This window comes from Dipodomys merriami, unplaced genomic scaffold (assembly GCF_024711535.1).
Source record: "Dipodomys merriami isolate MVZ:Mamm:240054 unplaced genomic scaffold, mDipMer1.0.p SCAF_29, whole genome shotgun sequence".
In the NCBI taxonomy this organism is placed as follows: domain Eukaryota; kingdom Metazoa; phylum Chordata; class Mammalia; order Rodentia; family Heteromyidae; genus Dipodomys; species Dipodomys merriami.
The window spans coordinates 13,374,513-13,390,677 of NW_027204381.1; the positions used below are offsets into that span (position 1 = coordinate 13,374,513).

Sequence of the window (16,165 nt, forward strand, 5' to 3'; positions counted from 1 at the left end):
GTGGAATTTGGTCCATGGCTGAGTTTGGCTAACCCCTGGCTGAGGGCCTGGATTGGGTCCAGAAGTATCTCAGTGTACAGAATCCTTTACTGTGCATTTTTGAAACTGTATTAAGATAGCCTGGCAATAACATTTTTCATACTCAAATGGAGAAAATGGGAGTATTTTCAAAATGGAGAAATGGAGAAAATGGGAAGGTTGGGAGTATCTTTTATTAAGGAAATAAAACCCACCAAAGCTCTTCTCTATGATATACACTGCTATCACAAATGTCTTCCAGATACTGGCAAGACACCTTGAGTTCACATGCCAGTGTCTCCTGTCACCTGACCCTCATAGCACCTTTCTAAGCAGTGGTGACAGGCATTGGTCATATTCCAGAGGAAGAAACTTAACATTCCCAAGGATGCTGTCCTTAATGTCAGGGGACAGTGCTGCCAGGGATTTGTGTCCAGTCTTCCATGTTCAGATGTTGCTTTGGTTTTCAGTCTCCATAGGTGGCTCTCACAAATCATTTATAAATCACTTGTGGGAGGTGGCACTTTTGTCTTTAGGGAAAAAAAAGTATGGATATTAGGTCTCTTGTACACAGGTGATGAGCAGAGGTATACTCCTGTAGTATTGGTGTGAGTTTTGAGGCTGGGTCTGTGAGAAGTAGGAAGAACAGGTAAAAATGACCTCCTCCTCCTCCTCCTCCTCCTCCTCCTCCTCCTCCTCCTCCTCTTCCTCCTCCTCCTCCTCCTCCTCCTCCTCCTCCTCCTCCTCCTCCTCCTCCTCCTCCTCCTCCTTTTTCCTTCTTTTTCCTTCTTTTTCCTTCTTCCCTTTTCCCAGTCCTGGGGCTTGAATTACGGGCTTAGGCACCATCCTTGCACCTCTTTATTCTTAAGGTTAGTGCTCTACCACTCCAGCCACAGCGCCACTTCTGGCTTTTTCTGAGTAGTTTATTGCAGATAAGAGTCTCATAGATTTTCCTGCCTGTGCTGGTTTTGAATCACGACACTCAGATCTCAGCCTCCTGAGTAGCTAAGATTATAGGCATGAGCCACTGGCACTTGGCTGAAAATGATTTATTTCTCCATAAGTAGTTCTAGAAAATTCCCAAATGGTTAGTGATGTCCTATCTACCTTTCCCTGTGTGGCCATCAGGACCCAATCTCTCCTGAAACTCAGGGAACTTTTTATGCAGAGACACCCAGCCTGGAGATATGCCTTCTAGTGCCAGGACCTGTCTGAAAAGGGATCAAGGAAAAAGATGTCTTTGCACTGACTCACTCCAGTTCTTGTTTTCTCTCTTCAACTGTCCTAGCCTCCTGGCTGGAAACTGTAGCTCCCTAGAAGTTATTCTGACCCACTGGGTTATACTGGGTTGTCTTGTAACTGACACAATTTCTTCAGAAATTAATTAAGTCTTGGAAGTCTGGCCAATGACTTAATGCCTCTTTTCAGGTATCTGCATCCCAGGGCTGGTGGCTGTGGCCGTGAGAGGGTTCGGAGGTATTGTTTTCTAGTAGCTGCTGCTTTTATGTTTAGTCAGATGGCTGTGGTAGAAGCCTGGGGGTTGCAGCTTCTCCTGAGTCAAGTCCCTAGTCTAGAATTAGTCTTCTTCCCTGTCCCATGTAGCATGACCCTGCCTCATCCTCTCTCCTTGTAGCACATGCGTCTTCATGTTGAGCCTGTCTTTGTCTTGTTCCTGGTGTCAGCTTGCTCTTCCCCTGCAGCGGGCCGCAGCCCAGCGAATGGTGCTGAAGGAAGACATCTTCCAAGGTTTGGTTAGGTGGGAGGGTGGGAGCTGTGCCTCTGGGAGCAGGCTTCTTTGAGATGTGAAAGCTGGATCTGTGAAGGAGGCAAGGAGGCTGATCTCCTCCCCATACTGGTGCTTGCGTCTGCCTGGCAGCTCCCAGGCTCCAGGAAGGCCCTTTGTCTTCTCAGGTTGGACTGGAGCACTCTCATTCCTCCATGGCTCCGGCATCGGCAGTTGGGGCTGCAAGCCAAAGGGCAGAACTTCATGCTGGAGGACTCCACCTTCTGGATCTTTGGGGGCTCCATACACTATTTCCGTGTACCTAAGGAATACTGGAGGGACCGCTTGCTTAAGATGAGAGCCTGTGGCTTGAATACCCTTACCACGTGAGTGCAATATCCCTACTCCCCAAGCCTGGCTCCCAAACATGGGCTCGTAGTTGTCTACAGGAGGAAAAATGTAAGAGGGGAAGCCAGCCCAAGCCTTCTGCTAAGGTCTGCAGGGTAAGTGTTCCCCTCCCTCAGGGGCCCCACAGAACTCTTTATTAATACTGTAGGCATGAAAAGATCAACCAAATAGCAGTATTATTCAAAAGAATAGAAGCTGGATGCCAGTGGCTCATGCCTGTAATTCTAGCTATTCAAGAGGCAGAGATCTGAGGGTCATGATTCAAAGCCAACCTGGGCAGAAAAGTCCCCGTGAGACTCTTATCTCCAATTAACCACTCAAAAACCAGAAGTGGAGCTGTAGCTCAGAATAGTGGAGTACTAACCTTGAGCAAAAGAGCTCAGTGACAGTGCCCAGGCCCTGAGTTCAAGCCCCACCACCACCACCAACAAAAGAGGTAAGAATAAAGTGTATATGTAGGAAGTGATTCAGAGATCATAAATATTTATTTGTGAATGACTTGAAGGACAAATCTATTGTCTCATGATTCTAGAGACTAGAAATCAGAGATCAAAGTGTGGATCGGGAGCTGTTCCAATTGGCTTGTAGAATGCTATCTTGTCCTTACCTTTACATGGCTTTTCCAGAGTGTGGATTCCTGGTGTCTCTTCCTCTTCTTACAAGATACTACAAATGGTATTTTCACAAACAACTCCAGCCCATCTGTGCCACAGATGTGTATAGTCCTTTTGGGGTCAGCTGCGTGAGAGGCCACCTGTCTACAGTTTCAATATTCCTCTTTCTGAGGATCTTGGTTTGAAGTCAGCCTGGGCAAGAAAGTCCATGAGACTCTTATCTCTACTAAACTGCAAAAAAAAAAAAAAAAAAAAAAGCCCGAAGTGGACCTGTGGCTCAAGTGGTAGAGAGCTAGCCTTGAGCACAAAAGCTCATGGACAGTGCTCAGGCCCAGAGTTCAAACCTCAGGGCTGACCTTTCTCCCCCTACCACCCCCCCCAAAAAAAAAAAAAGAAAAAAAAAAAGAACTATTCTGTTGCAAACTTTGGAAATCTGTGTGCTTTAGTAAAACTATGACTGAAAGCCGAAATTTCTTTTCACCTTTTTATTTATTTATTTTCTGATGAATTCCTTTTTTCTCTCCAGTGAAAGGTAGGGGTAGCAAGCAACCTGTGGTTAAAGAGCCAGACTTTCTTCCTGTATATGTCATGTTTTACCCAAGTCTAGCTGACTGTCTTTCTTCTCCTAAGGAGATACCTGGTCAGTCCCTTGGGACTTACCTTGGACCTCAGCTTCTCTATTACCTTCAGGTCTGTTTCCTTAGTTCTCAGTTCTGGGCCAGAAGGCATTAAGAAACATACCTTCAGCCATCAGAAAAGGATTTAGGGATAAAAAGGTAATCCTGGAGGCAAAGTGAGACCAATGATAAACTCTTGTCTTTAATTATCTTTCCTTTTACAGTTATGTCCCATGGAACCTCCATGAGCCAGAAAGAGGCAAATTCAACTTCTCTGGGAACCTGGATCTTGAGTATGTGGTCTTGCTGCTTTTGTGACATGGCCTGAGCGAGGGTTGGGGAGTGGCTAGAGGTGGCTACCTGGGGTTGATGAGGAGTCCTAGACATGTCTCAGCTCAGGCTGAGAACTGGAAGGACTGGGGTTGGTGCCTTGTTCTCAGGATGCTGAGAGGCTCTGCCTCCAAGCCCTGGATGCTTCTGAGCCATGACCTATTTGTCACCTGGGGACTTGAGTCTGCATCCTCTGCTACCTGTTCTCCAGTGAAGCTCAGTGAACCCAAGACCCCAGGTGTTGCCCAGCTCTATAGTGCTCTTTAGCCATTTGGGCTGGGTGGGGGGCTGCTTCTGGGTCAGAAGACATCTATTCTGTACCCTGTCTGATGTCATTTGCTCACTGTGTTGGGATCAGTACAAACCACTTCCCAGAGTCTCTGGGCTCCAACCTGGTAGCACTCCAGTGCCTCCTTCCTCCAGTTTCCCTGGTTGGGAAAGAAAGGAGCCTGTAATAGCTGTGGGTTCCTCCTACACTATCTCTCCTCTTGGACCATCTGGAGGGGACTTGACTTGGTTTCCCTCCTCAGGGCTTTTATCTTGATGGCTGCAGAGATTGGGCTGTGGGTGATTCTGCGACCAGGCCCCTACATCTGCAGTGAGATCGACCTCGGGGGCTTGCCCAGGTAAGCGGGGCTAAGGGGCTGCAAAGTAACTTGAAGTGTCTCAATGCTAGTGCAGAATATTCAGAGATGTTGCTCTAGTTTGTTTTGAGGTACAGTTTCCATTCTGTGCTGAGCTTGCTTTCCAGAATAAGTAACTCCCAGGAGGGGCCATTTTGAATGATACCAGTAACTGCCCATGCACAATCTCATTGGTTATTTTTATCAACAACACGAAGGCTGATCATTCTGAAACACTTTGTCCTTCTGGGCCCAATTCTGGAGTTGGGACCCCAGGCAAGTCATTGATCCCCTCTGGATCTTAGCAGCCTGTTACAAAATGGGAAAAATCAAACTTGTACCTGTCTGTTTCTTAGGGATATTACCACTCATTTATTAAAAGTCCTAGTACTGGGAAAGTAAAAGAGATGCTCTTGTTACTGTTTTCTTCCAGTTTCCTAATGTCTGATCTTCCCAGGTGAGTCTCTTATGCTGAGTGCTCTGGGTTGCAGTAGCAACCTGGGCAGGAATCAGTCAGTTAGGACCATTCATCTTGTTACTGCCTTTATTTTCAGTAAAAAGATTCTCTCCTTAACGGTATAAGCTCTCTAACCTCACTCTGTCCCCAGTGTTAGTCCCAGCCTCCTCATTCCTTGCTGCCCCAGGAGGAAAGAAGACTGAGCCTGTTGGCCCCAAGGTCTCCCAGGAAACTGACTCTGCACAACACAAACACTGAGCCCTGGCCTCGTTTCCTCTCTGTTTCCAGCTCTACTCACTCTTCCCTAAGGAGAGCCTTCTCTCTCCATCTCTCAGTATCCAGGATCAGGCCTCTGAGCTGGCTGAGAACACAGCCAGAGTGTCTGCCCCCTTCCTGGGGATTAGAAATCTGCACCTGGTCAGCTTTTTCCTAGGGGCTCAGCTGGAGCAGGGCACCAGAGGACAACAGGGTTTAACATTCTTAACTTAGAAGCAGCAGCGACTTTTCTCTGAGATTTCCCTGCAGGGGGCACCTGTCAATTCATGAGGGACCCACTGGGCTAGACCCCAGGAGGAGCTCTAGGCCTGTATGATGCCTCCTTCCTTGTGAAAGCCAGGTAGACCCTGCCTCCCTTTCCGTTGTGTACCACGTATACTGACCATGTTCTGGGCTTCCAAATCAGGCAGAAGGTGCAGAGGCTTTTTTTCTTACAGCTTCACCAGAGAAAGAAGATCTCAACTTCCAGCTTTGGAACTAACTATTCTATGGTGCTGTGTTCCTCTGAGTATTGGTACTCACACCATAGAGTGGGGAGAGACTTTCCCAGGCTCTCCTGTGGCTACTTGTAGGCAGAGTTTTGAAGGCCCAGTGCTGCTCCTGCAAGTAAGTCCCCCAGCCAGCCAGTCAGTCTCTGGGTCAGGTTCATTTTTCTGAGTAACTTGGGAAGGATGTGTTTGGGTCTTTTCCAGTCTGGTTCCAGTGATTCCTAACCCATTTTTTATTTTTATTTTTCTAGTCCTGGGGCTTGATCTCATTCTAGGCACTGTCAGTAACCTTTTTTTCCTTCCTTTTTCCTCAAGTCTAGTCCTCTACCACTTGAGCCACAGCTCCACTTCTGTTTTCTGTTTTTGTTTTGTGTGTGGTTAATTGGAGATAGAGTCACATAGGCTTTCCTGCTTGGGCTGGCTTTGAACCATAATCCTCAGATCTCAGCCTCTGAAGTAGCTAGGATTACAGATGTGAGCCACCAGTGCTTGGCTTTGTTTTTTTATTTCTTTTTGACACAGAGAGACTAGACTGTATGGTAGAACCCAGACTGGCTTCAGACTTGTTTTTCTCCTGCCTCTGATTCCTGAGCTGGATTTTTTTAGATGAATCTTCTCACCCAGCTTGGCATCACCTTTTTGTGAAGGGATTACATTATAAATGAGTGAGATATGGGCCTTGAGTCCAGGGCAAAGTGTTTCCCACTGCCTGACAGTGATAGAGCCTGTAGCCAGGAAGCTGGTAATGGACTTGCTAGGGCTGAATCTGTGGGTTAGGAAACAGACAATGTGGGCTGGCACTGTGGCATTCTCATTTCCGAAACAGTTGCCTTGTTTCTGGACTTGGGACTGGTCTCCAGTCTCATTCTTCAATTTTATGAAGTTGCTTCCTTCTCCATGTGCTGTCACCTGGCCTGAGGTCAACCCAAAGACCCAGATGCTAATGTCCCCCTTTCTTCCTTTTATCTTCAAGCTGGCTACTCCAAGATCCTAGCATGAAGCTGAGAACAACTTACAAGGGCTTCACAGAAGCAGTAGACCTCTACTTTGATCACCTGATGTCCAGGGTAGTCCCTCTCCAGGTAAAAGCGAAGGACTTTTTGATCTTCATTTGTCTTCTTCTAGGTAGAAGGTATCCTAACCTTGCCTAGGTTAGTGCTCAGATAAGAGCCATGTAGTTCTTTTTAACACGGGGATATACTCTTCCTTACTGCCTGAGATTTAGAGTTAGAATTGGGCAAGCCTGTAGCAGTTGCTGCTTCAAAGAGCTATGCATTTCAGTGTGATCTCAGCCAGTGCTAAAAGGGCAGATAGCGCACTCACATTGCTCCATGTGGTCCCAGAGCTCCCACTGGAGATGAGTGGATAGGAATCTTGATAACTGAAAACACTCATCTACCACTGTCTCAGTAGTTTAGTGGTTTGATTCTGCGCAGAGCAGAGCATAGACCAACAGGCCATGGAGAGGACAGTAGAAGCTTTGTAATGGTTTTTAAGGTACTTCTCTCTGTGACCAATAGATGCTGCATAATACCCATTTGCCATTCAATACAAACCTGTAATCGTAGCTACTCAGGAGGCTGCAATCTGATGGGTTCAATGCCAGCCCAAGCAGAAAAGTCTATGAAAAGATAGAAGTGCAGGTATGGCTCAAGTAATAGAGTTCCAGCCTTGAGTGAAAATGCTAAGGAGGAGTGCCCTGGTCCCTAGTTCAAAACCTACCAGAACCAAAACCGACCCCCCCAAAAAAAGCCCCACAAAAGACAAAACAAAATGAAACCAAAACCAACCCCAAATGAAAGTTAAAATAAATGGGAGAAAGTATCTCAGTATGTTATGTAATAATTGGAAGCAACAAAAGCAGGAATTAGAATAATTAATCTAATTACTTATGTAAAAATTAGCACATCAATAAAAAATTAGTACATCAATGAAAAATTGCTCTTGAGTTAATTGTTTAGAACACTCATAGTACACATAAACCAAAGTGAACTACTGCCAGATAAAACAAAGGATAGCCAGTTAAATTTGAATTTCAGATAAGTGGGGAATAACTTTAAGTTATAACTGTACTCCAAATATTATATTAGCCCTACTTACACTAAAAAATTATTCATTATAAATTTAAATGTAACTGGGTGCCTTTATTTTCTAAAATTGGCAGATCTAATTATTAAAGAAGCAAGCTGTCAGTACAGAACTACTCTAGTACCAAACTTCTCATAGCCAGGTGCCAGTGGCTGTAATCCTAAGTACTCAGGTTAGGTTCTGAGGATCAGAGTTTGAAGCCAACCCAGCAGGAAAGTCCATGAGACTCTTAACTACAGTTAACAAATGAAAAAGCCAGAAGTGGAGCTGTGGTTCAAGTGGTAGAATGCTAGATCTGAGCACAAATACTAAGGGGTAGCACCCAGACCCTGAGTTTAAGCCCTAATATCAACACATGTGCACACGTGCTCACACACACACACAAACAAGAAATAAGAGGAAAGGAGAGAAGAGAGACAAAGAGAGGGAGAAATTTGGAAGTTATTGGCCTATATTTTTACAAGGAAGATGGACTTACCTAGATGATTTAGCAGGTGGCAGCAGTAGATTGGGTGGTAGAGGCAGAGGTAAGGGAGCAAGGAAGGCTATTATTCTGAGAAAACAGTTCAGACACATTTTTAGGCACTGCAGTAGTATAAATGACACATTCTTAGGCACTGCAATAGTATATACAAGCTTTTTTTCAGGAATAGCAAAATTATTTTACTTATTTCCATTGTGGAGTATATATATAACATAAAATTGGGCACTTTGCATGTATAGACCAGCTGCAATGATTTATATAGTGATCCCCCTATCAGTGAGGGATATATTCCAAGACCCTCAGTGGATGCCCGAAAGCAAGGACAGGAGAAATGCAACTTGTGCTATATAATAAATGTATATTTGCTATTATTTATATGCATGAATAATAGTCATTATTATATTCACTAATAACCATTCATATATATGAATGTATGAATAATAAATTTATATATGAATATATAATAAATTCATATATATGAATTTTAAGTATGTACATATACTTAAAATACTTATGTGTATATATACTTAAAATTAAAGGTTAATTTATAAATCAGACACAGTAAGACATTGGCAACAATAATTGGTCACAAAGTAGAACATTTATAACAATAATGTAATAAGATTACCACTAATTAGGATGATCACTAATCTCGTACTTAGGTACCATTTTTAAATAAAGTAAGGGTTATTGAAACACAATCACTGGGATACTGTGACAGCTGATCTGATGGCTGAGATTGCTGAAGTGCTAACAGGCAGGTATATAGAGTGTGGATACACTGGACAAAGGGATGAGTCATTTATCCGGGTGAATAGGGTGTGATAGTGCATGATTTCATTACTACTCACCACATTATATTTAAGCACAGTTTTAAAACTTATGGGCTGGGCACTGGTTGCTAAAGCTTGTAAATCCTGGCTACTCAGGTTGAGATCTGAGGATTGTGGTTTGAAGCTAACCTAAGCAGAAAAGACCATGAGACTCTTATCTCTTATCTTCAGTTAGCCAGCAAAAAGCTTGAAGTTGAGCTGTGGCTCAAGTGGTGGAATGCCTGAGCAAAAAAGCTAAGAGACAGAGTCTGATCCTGAGTTCAAGCCCCAGTATTGGCACAAAAACACAAAAAAAAAACCCACCAAAGAAAAAGTTGGAGAAAAGTACAAAAATATTGAATTAGAATGCTAGATCAAAATTTGCTCTATCTGTTGACTTTGAAAGTATTCTCAATTTTTAAGTGACTAAGGGGACCAAAGGAATAATTAGTAGCTTAGACAAAATTAGGAATGACACTATCGTTGCTCTTAACAATAGCTAATAGGTAGAAGAAAGATGGTTTGTTTTGGTTCTTTCAGTCTGTTAGGATACTTCCGAGACAGATGTAGGAACTTCCATCTTACATGATAAAACAAAAAAAATATTGTTTCCTCTTTCCTTGATGCTATTAACTTGAGTAGTTATATTGAAAATTTGAAACTACTGGTGGTACTGTATTTCAAGGTGATAGAAAAGCAGTATTTTTTATTTATTTTTTATTTTATTTCAGGGCACTATTTAACATGACCTGAAGATATTCAGCATGTTTATTTGTTATTATAATAATGGTATGCTGTTAAGTTTTTGTGAACTTGAATTTGTTTTTGTTGCTGGAAATCAATTAAACAAAGAAATGTTGTCTAAAAAAAAAAAAAAAACACCAAAGTTAGTGGGATTTTTTTCATTTGATATTTTATACTACAGGGTCTGGGGGTTTAGCCCAGTGGAAGGGTGCCCACCCGGCACGCGCAAGGGCCTGGGTTCAGTCCTCAGCCCTGGGGGGGAAAATATTTTATACTACAGCTGAGTATGGATAATGGAAACCTACAAAACAAAACCACAGATAATGGGGCAACTATTATATTCACATCATTAATTCAGTCTTCCATGACAAAGTACCATCAGCTTGATGAGTGAAAAGCAACAGAATTTTTTTGCTCACAGTTCTGTGGATTGAACTCCAGAGACTTGTGACTTATGTATTCTAGGCAAATGTGCCATTACTGATTTACATCTTCAGCTCTTTGTTTTGTTTTGTTTTTGTCAGTTTTGGGGCTTGAATTCAGGGCCTGAGCACTGTCCCTGAGCCTCTTTGTGCTCAAGGTGAGTGCTTTACCACTTGAACTCTAGAGCCATTTCCTCCTTTGGGTTTTTATAAGGGCACTAATACACTCATGAGTGACCCATGAATTAAGCTTCTCTCCAAGATTCCACCTCTTGGCCCCCCCCCTCCCGTCCCCCGTCCCCTAGTCCTGGGGCTTGAGCTATGGGCCTGGGTGCTGTTCCCGAGCTTTTGTGCTCAAGGCTAGTGCTTACCACTTGAGCCACAGATCCACTTCCAGTTTTTTGTGGTTTTGTGGTTAGAGATAAGAGTCTCATGGACTTTCTGCCTGGGCTGGCTTTGAACTGCAATTCTCGGATCTTAGCCTCCTGAGTAGCTAGGATTATAGACATGAGCCACTGGTACCTGGCTCAAGATTCCACTTATTTGTTTGTTTATTTATTTATTTATTCCTGCTAGCCTGGGTGCTTGAACTCAGGACCTTAATCTCTTGCTCAGTTTTTTGCTTATGGTTGGCACTTTACACTTGAGCCATGCCCCCAGTCCAGCGTTTTGGTAGTTAATTGGAGATGAAGTCCATGAACTTGTATTGTATTGTATTGAACTGTCACCCTCCTGGCCTCAGTCTCCTGAGTAGCAAAGGATTGTAAGTGCTAGCCACTGGTATGTGGCTAAGAATCCATCTTGTAATACCATCAGAGATTATGATTTCAACGTAAGAATTTTGAGGAAACACAAACATTTAGTCCATTGCTACCATCGTACCTCCAGAACATATTGGATGGTGCAGTGGTTGCAATGGACTAAAAGTACCCATTAAACGCCCCACTTCTCCTTTTCAGCTCCTAGCAACTGTCATTCTCTTAGGTCTCTGAGAATTTATTCTATCCATCTCATGTGGGTGCAATCATTCAGTATTATGACTGGCTTATTTCAATTAGCACAATGTTTTTAAGGTTCATCCATGGTGCAGCATGTGTTAGAATTTTCTTTTCTTTTTGGTGACAGTCTGAGGGTTTGAACTGAGGGCTGGGGCACCTTCCCTGAGCTTCTTTTTGCTCAGGGTATATCACTTGAGCCACAGCTCCACTTTTGGCTGTTTTTGGTAGTTAATTGGAGATGAACGTTTTGAACCACAATCCTCAGATCTCAGATCCCAGATGTGAGCGTCTGGCTTGAATTTCTTTTCTTTTTAGGCTGACTAATATTCTGCTATATGTATGTACTACTTTCTGTTTATTCACTGCTCCACTGATGGACCTTTGGATTGTTTCTGCATTTGGTGCCTGTGAATAATCTGTTAGATATGTGGTGTATAAATACCTGTTTGAATCCCTACTTCACTTCTGGGTTTACAAATAGAGCTGAAATTGCAGGAACAAATTATAAAAGTTGTGTGTGTGTGTGTGTGTGTGTGTGTGTGTGTGTGTGTGTGTGTGTGTGTGTGTGTGTACAAATAGAGCTGAAATTGCAGGAACAAATTATAAAAGTTGTGTGTGTGTGTGTGTGTGTGTGTGTGTGTGTGTGTGTGTGTGTGTGTGCATCTATATGTAGGTGTGTGTATATTTTTTTCCTGAGTAATGGTTATATTATTTTGTATAGAAGTTGCACCATTTGTATTCTCATCAGCAATATATGAGAGTTTCCATTTCTCCATATCTTTGCTGATGCTTGCTATTTTCTGTTCGTTTGGTAAGAACCATCTGAATGGATATAAAGTGGCATCTCTTTGTGTTTTTGATTTGTATTTCTCTAGACATGAGTTGTGGAATTAGACATCTTTTTCTGTGCTTATGGCTGTTTGTTATCTTTGAAGAAATGTTTATAGAAATTCCATTGACTCTGTAAACTTAGGTTGGGTAGTATTCACAACATTGAATCTTCCAAATCCATAAAAACCAGATGCCTTAACTTTATTGGTATCTTCTTTACTTTCTTTTAACATCATTTTGTCATTTCTAGTGTCTAGCCATTTCATTTTCTTGATTAAATTTATTTTTATTTTATTCCTTTTGGAATTGTTTATTAGTAGTCTATAGAAGTAGAGTGGATTCTTGTATATCAGTCAACTGATGCAGAAAACTTGAGCTACCCTTTGTCTTTTCTTTATCAATTGAAATCATACCTTTTCCCCTTAATTAAAAAATGCAGTTTATCGCATTGATTTTTTATTTTATTTTATTTTTTTGGGTCTGGTCGTGGGGCCTGAACTCTGGGCCTGGGCACTGTCCCTCAGCTCTTCAGCTCAAGGCTAGTGCTCTACCACTTGAGCCACAGCGCCACTTCCGGCTTTTTTCTTTTTGCTTATGTGGTGCTGAGGAATCGAACCCAGGGCCTCAGGCATGCAAGGCAAGCGCTCTACCACTGAACCACCTTCCCAGTCCCGCACTGATTTTTTTGTATATAGAACCAACCTTGCATTCTAGGAATCCCATTTATTCATGGTGTATAATCCTTTGCAAATATTGTCAAATTCAAATTTCTAGTATTTTGTTGAGGATTTTTGCATCAGTATTCATCATAGATAATTTTTCTCTAGTTTTATTTTTTGTAATTCTTTTTTTTTCTCTTTTCCTGGTTTGGTAAAGAATAAGAAAAGAAATGTTCTTCACTTGTGGGAGAATTTAAGAAGAATCAGAGTTAGTTCTTCTTTAAGTAATTGATTGAGAAGCAGATATGATTATGTATATCAGCAATTCCAGCATTTGGGAGGCTGAAGGAGGAGGATTGAAGACAGCCTGAGCTACATATGTAGTGAGACCTTGTTTTAAAAAAATGCATGTATATGATAAAATTTATTCATGAAGCATCTGGTGCTGAGTTTCTCTTTGGAGATTTTTGATGACTCATTCAGCCTTTTTATTAGTTTTAGGTCTATTAGATTTCTTTTTCTTCATGACTTAAGTCTTGGTACATCATATTTCTAGGAATTAATCTGTTTTGTCTATGGTTATTCAATTTGTTTGTATAAGTTATTCAAACTTATAAACCTTATTATGTCTGTAAAACCAGCAGTAATTTCTTCTTGTTTGGTATTGGTTAGTTGGGTTTTCTCTCTAGTTTATTTTTTAAAGTTATCTTTAAGTAGGTGTACAAAGGAATTGCCATTTAACAAAGCAGTTGATGAATACAGTGTATCTCAATCAATGTCACTCTTTTGAACATTCTCAACCATCAGTCCCTTATCTACCCCTTCCCTCACTAGTCCTCTTATTTAAATTTAATTTTATTGTCTAGGTGATGTACAGAGGGGTTACAGTTACATATGTAAGGTAATGAGTACATTTCTTGTTGAACTTGTTATCCTTTCCCTCATCCTCACTCTTCTTAATTTTGTAGGATATACACTGTATTCTTGTCTGCATTTTCCCTGTCTTCTCCTCTTCATTTCTGTAGTCAGGTTAGCTAAAGGTTTTTTTTTTTTTGTCATTTTTGTAGTTCTTTTCAAAGACTCAGATCTTAGATTTGTCAAATATTCTTAATTGTTTCTAGTTTTTGAAGGTATAAAGTTAGGTTGTTGATTTGAGACCTGGTCTTTTAAAAGTGTTTACACTACTTTTTAAAATATTTTTATTGTAAAGATACTATACAGAGGGGTTACAGTTACATGAGCAAGGTAATGAGTCCATTTCCTATGGAGCCTTGTTACCCCCTCCTTTGTTTTTCCCCTACTATCCCTTTCCACCCCACCTCCCCAACTCTTCCCCCCACCCCCTGCAAAGTTGTAAAGTTCATTTTCAACATAGTGTCTTGTACATCTCATTGTTACAGTGGATCATCCTGTAACCTTATTTCAGCATTTTGTTATTTTTCTTCCTCTCCTCAAATTAGAAAAATGTATAAACAAGATGCAGGACACCAAAATCAAATACAGTGACAAGCATTTTCTTAGCACTTTAATGGCATCTCATAGTTTGTTTTTATTTTTATTTGTCTCATTCTTATTTTCTAATTCCTTTGTGATTTCTTCATGAGCTGTAGATTAAGAGATTGTTGTTTAAATTTCTATGTTTTTGTAGTTTGTCCCATTTTCTTTTGTTGTTTAATGGTTCCTACTTCATTCCATTGTTACTGGAAAGGTATTTTTGTACGATTTTTGGTCTTATAAAATTTTATAATTTGTTTTGTGGCCTAATATTGGAGAATGTTCCATGTGCCCAGAAAAAAAAAATGTGTATTGTGCTCTTAAGGGTGTAGTTTTTGTTTTTGTTTTTGTTTTTACAGTCCTGGGGCATGAACTCTGGGCCTGGGCGCTGTCCCTCATGTCTTCAGCTCAAGGCTAGCTCTCTACCACTTGAGCCACAGCACCACTTCAGTTTTTTTTTCTGCTTATGTGGTACTGAGGAATCGAATCCAGGGCTTCATGCTTGGGAGACAAGCACTCTACCACTGAGCCAACTTCCTAGCCTGTAATTTTTTTTTTTTTTTTTTTGTGGGGCTTAAACTCTGGGCCTGGGAGCTGTCCCTGAACTCTTCAGCTCAAGATACCACTTGAGTTCTACCACTTGAGCTACTTCTGGTTTTCTGGTGGTTAATTGGAGATAAGAGTCTCATGGACTTTACTGCTGGGCTGGCTTTGAACTGCAATCCTCAGATCTCAGCCTCCTGGGTAGCTAGGATTATAGGTATGAGCCACAGGCATCTGGATTGGGTATAGTGTTTTATATATATATAGCTTTTAGAGTCAACTGGTCTGTAGTGTTGTCTAAGTCTTCTTTCTTTTTATTGATTTTATGTTGGCTTGTTCTTCCATTATTAATAGTGAAATGCTGAGTCTGCTGCTATTATTGTTGAGCAATCCTATCAGTGCTTGGTTCACATATATTGGAGCCCTAATGTTTGGTACATCTATATTTAAAATTGTTATATATTTTTGGTGAATTGACTCTTTTATAATTATGTATAATAAAATATATATGGAATGTATAGCATAAAATTATAGTACATAATTATATAAGTATAATATATAATTATAACATAATATGGAATTAATTATAATATACAATTACATAACATAATACATAGTTTATAATCTATTGGATACATACAAATATGTAATTATATAATTTCATAATAGTTTACATTATATATTTTGTATGTTTATATTTATATTTTTCATTATATATTATATACATGATTTATACATATAATGTTATATGTATTATATTATATCCTCCTTATTTCTTGTAAAAGTTTTGACCTACATTCTATTTTGTTTGCTATTAGTAAGGTTACGTCAGCTCTCTTCTGGTTATTAATTGTGTTGAATATCTTTCTGTCTTGTCACTTTCAGTCTATGTGTATGTAAGTATTTTTGGCTCTGCCAAGAGCATTCTATAGACTTCATCCAGTTGGATATTATTTTCCCTTTTTCCCATTCTGCTAATGTATGTCTTTTGATTGAGGAGTCGACTTCATTTACATTGAAAGTAATTACTGATAAGGAACATGCTTCTTATTGTGTTTATTTTCTATATCTTTCAGCTTTTTCCTCTCATATATATATATATATTTTTTGGCGGTTGTGGGGCTTGAACTCTGGGCCTGGGCGCTGTCCCTCAGCTCTTCAGCTCAAGGCGAGCGCTCTACCACTTAAGCTACAGCGCCACTTCCGGTTTTCTAGTGGTTTATTGGAGATAGGAGTCTCACGGTCTCTCCTGCCCGGGCTGGCTTTGAACCGCGATCCTCAGATCTCAGCCTCCTGAGTAGCTAGGATTACAGGCGTGAGCCACCGACGCCCGGCTTTCCTCTCATATTTTGACCATTACAAACTTCCTATATATCTAGTTGATTATTATTATTATTTTTTTTGGGTCCAGTTGTGGGGCCTGAACTCTGGGTCTGGGCGCTGTCCCTCAGCTCTTCAGCTCAAGGCTAGCACTCTACCACTTGAGCCACAGCACCACTTCCGGCTTTTTTCTTATGTGGTGCTGAGGAATCGAAC

General features: G+C 41.1%; 1 protein-coding gene across 2 annotated transcripts in view; it reads left to right on the plus strand.

The window, feature by feature from the left end:
* Glb1l2 (galactosidase beta 1 like 2) overlaps positions 1-16,165 on the plus strand; it is a 59,269-nt gene that overhangs the window by 11,267 nt on the left and 31,837 nt on the right. For both annotated transcript variants that reach the window (XM_070038381.1, XM_070038382.1), the window contains exons 2-5: positions 1,930-2,127; positions 3,605-3,673; positions 4,241-4,336; positions 6,528-6,636. In XM_070038381.1, coding sequence (XP_069894482.1) covers positions 1,930-2,127; positions 3,605-3,673; positions 4,241-4,336; positions 6,528-6,636 — 472 coding nt within the window. The remainder of the gene's footprint in view (positions 1-1,929; positions 2,128-3,604; positions 3,674-4,240; positions 4,337-6,527; positions 6,637-16,165) is intronic.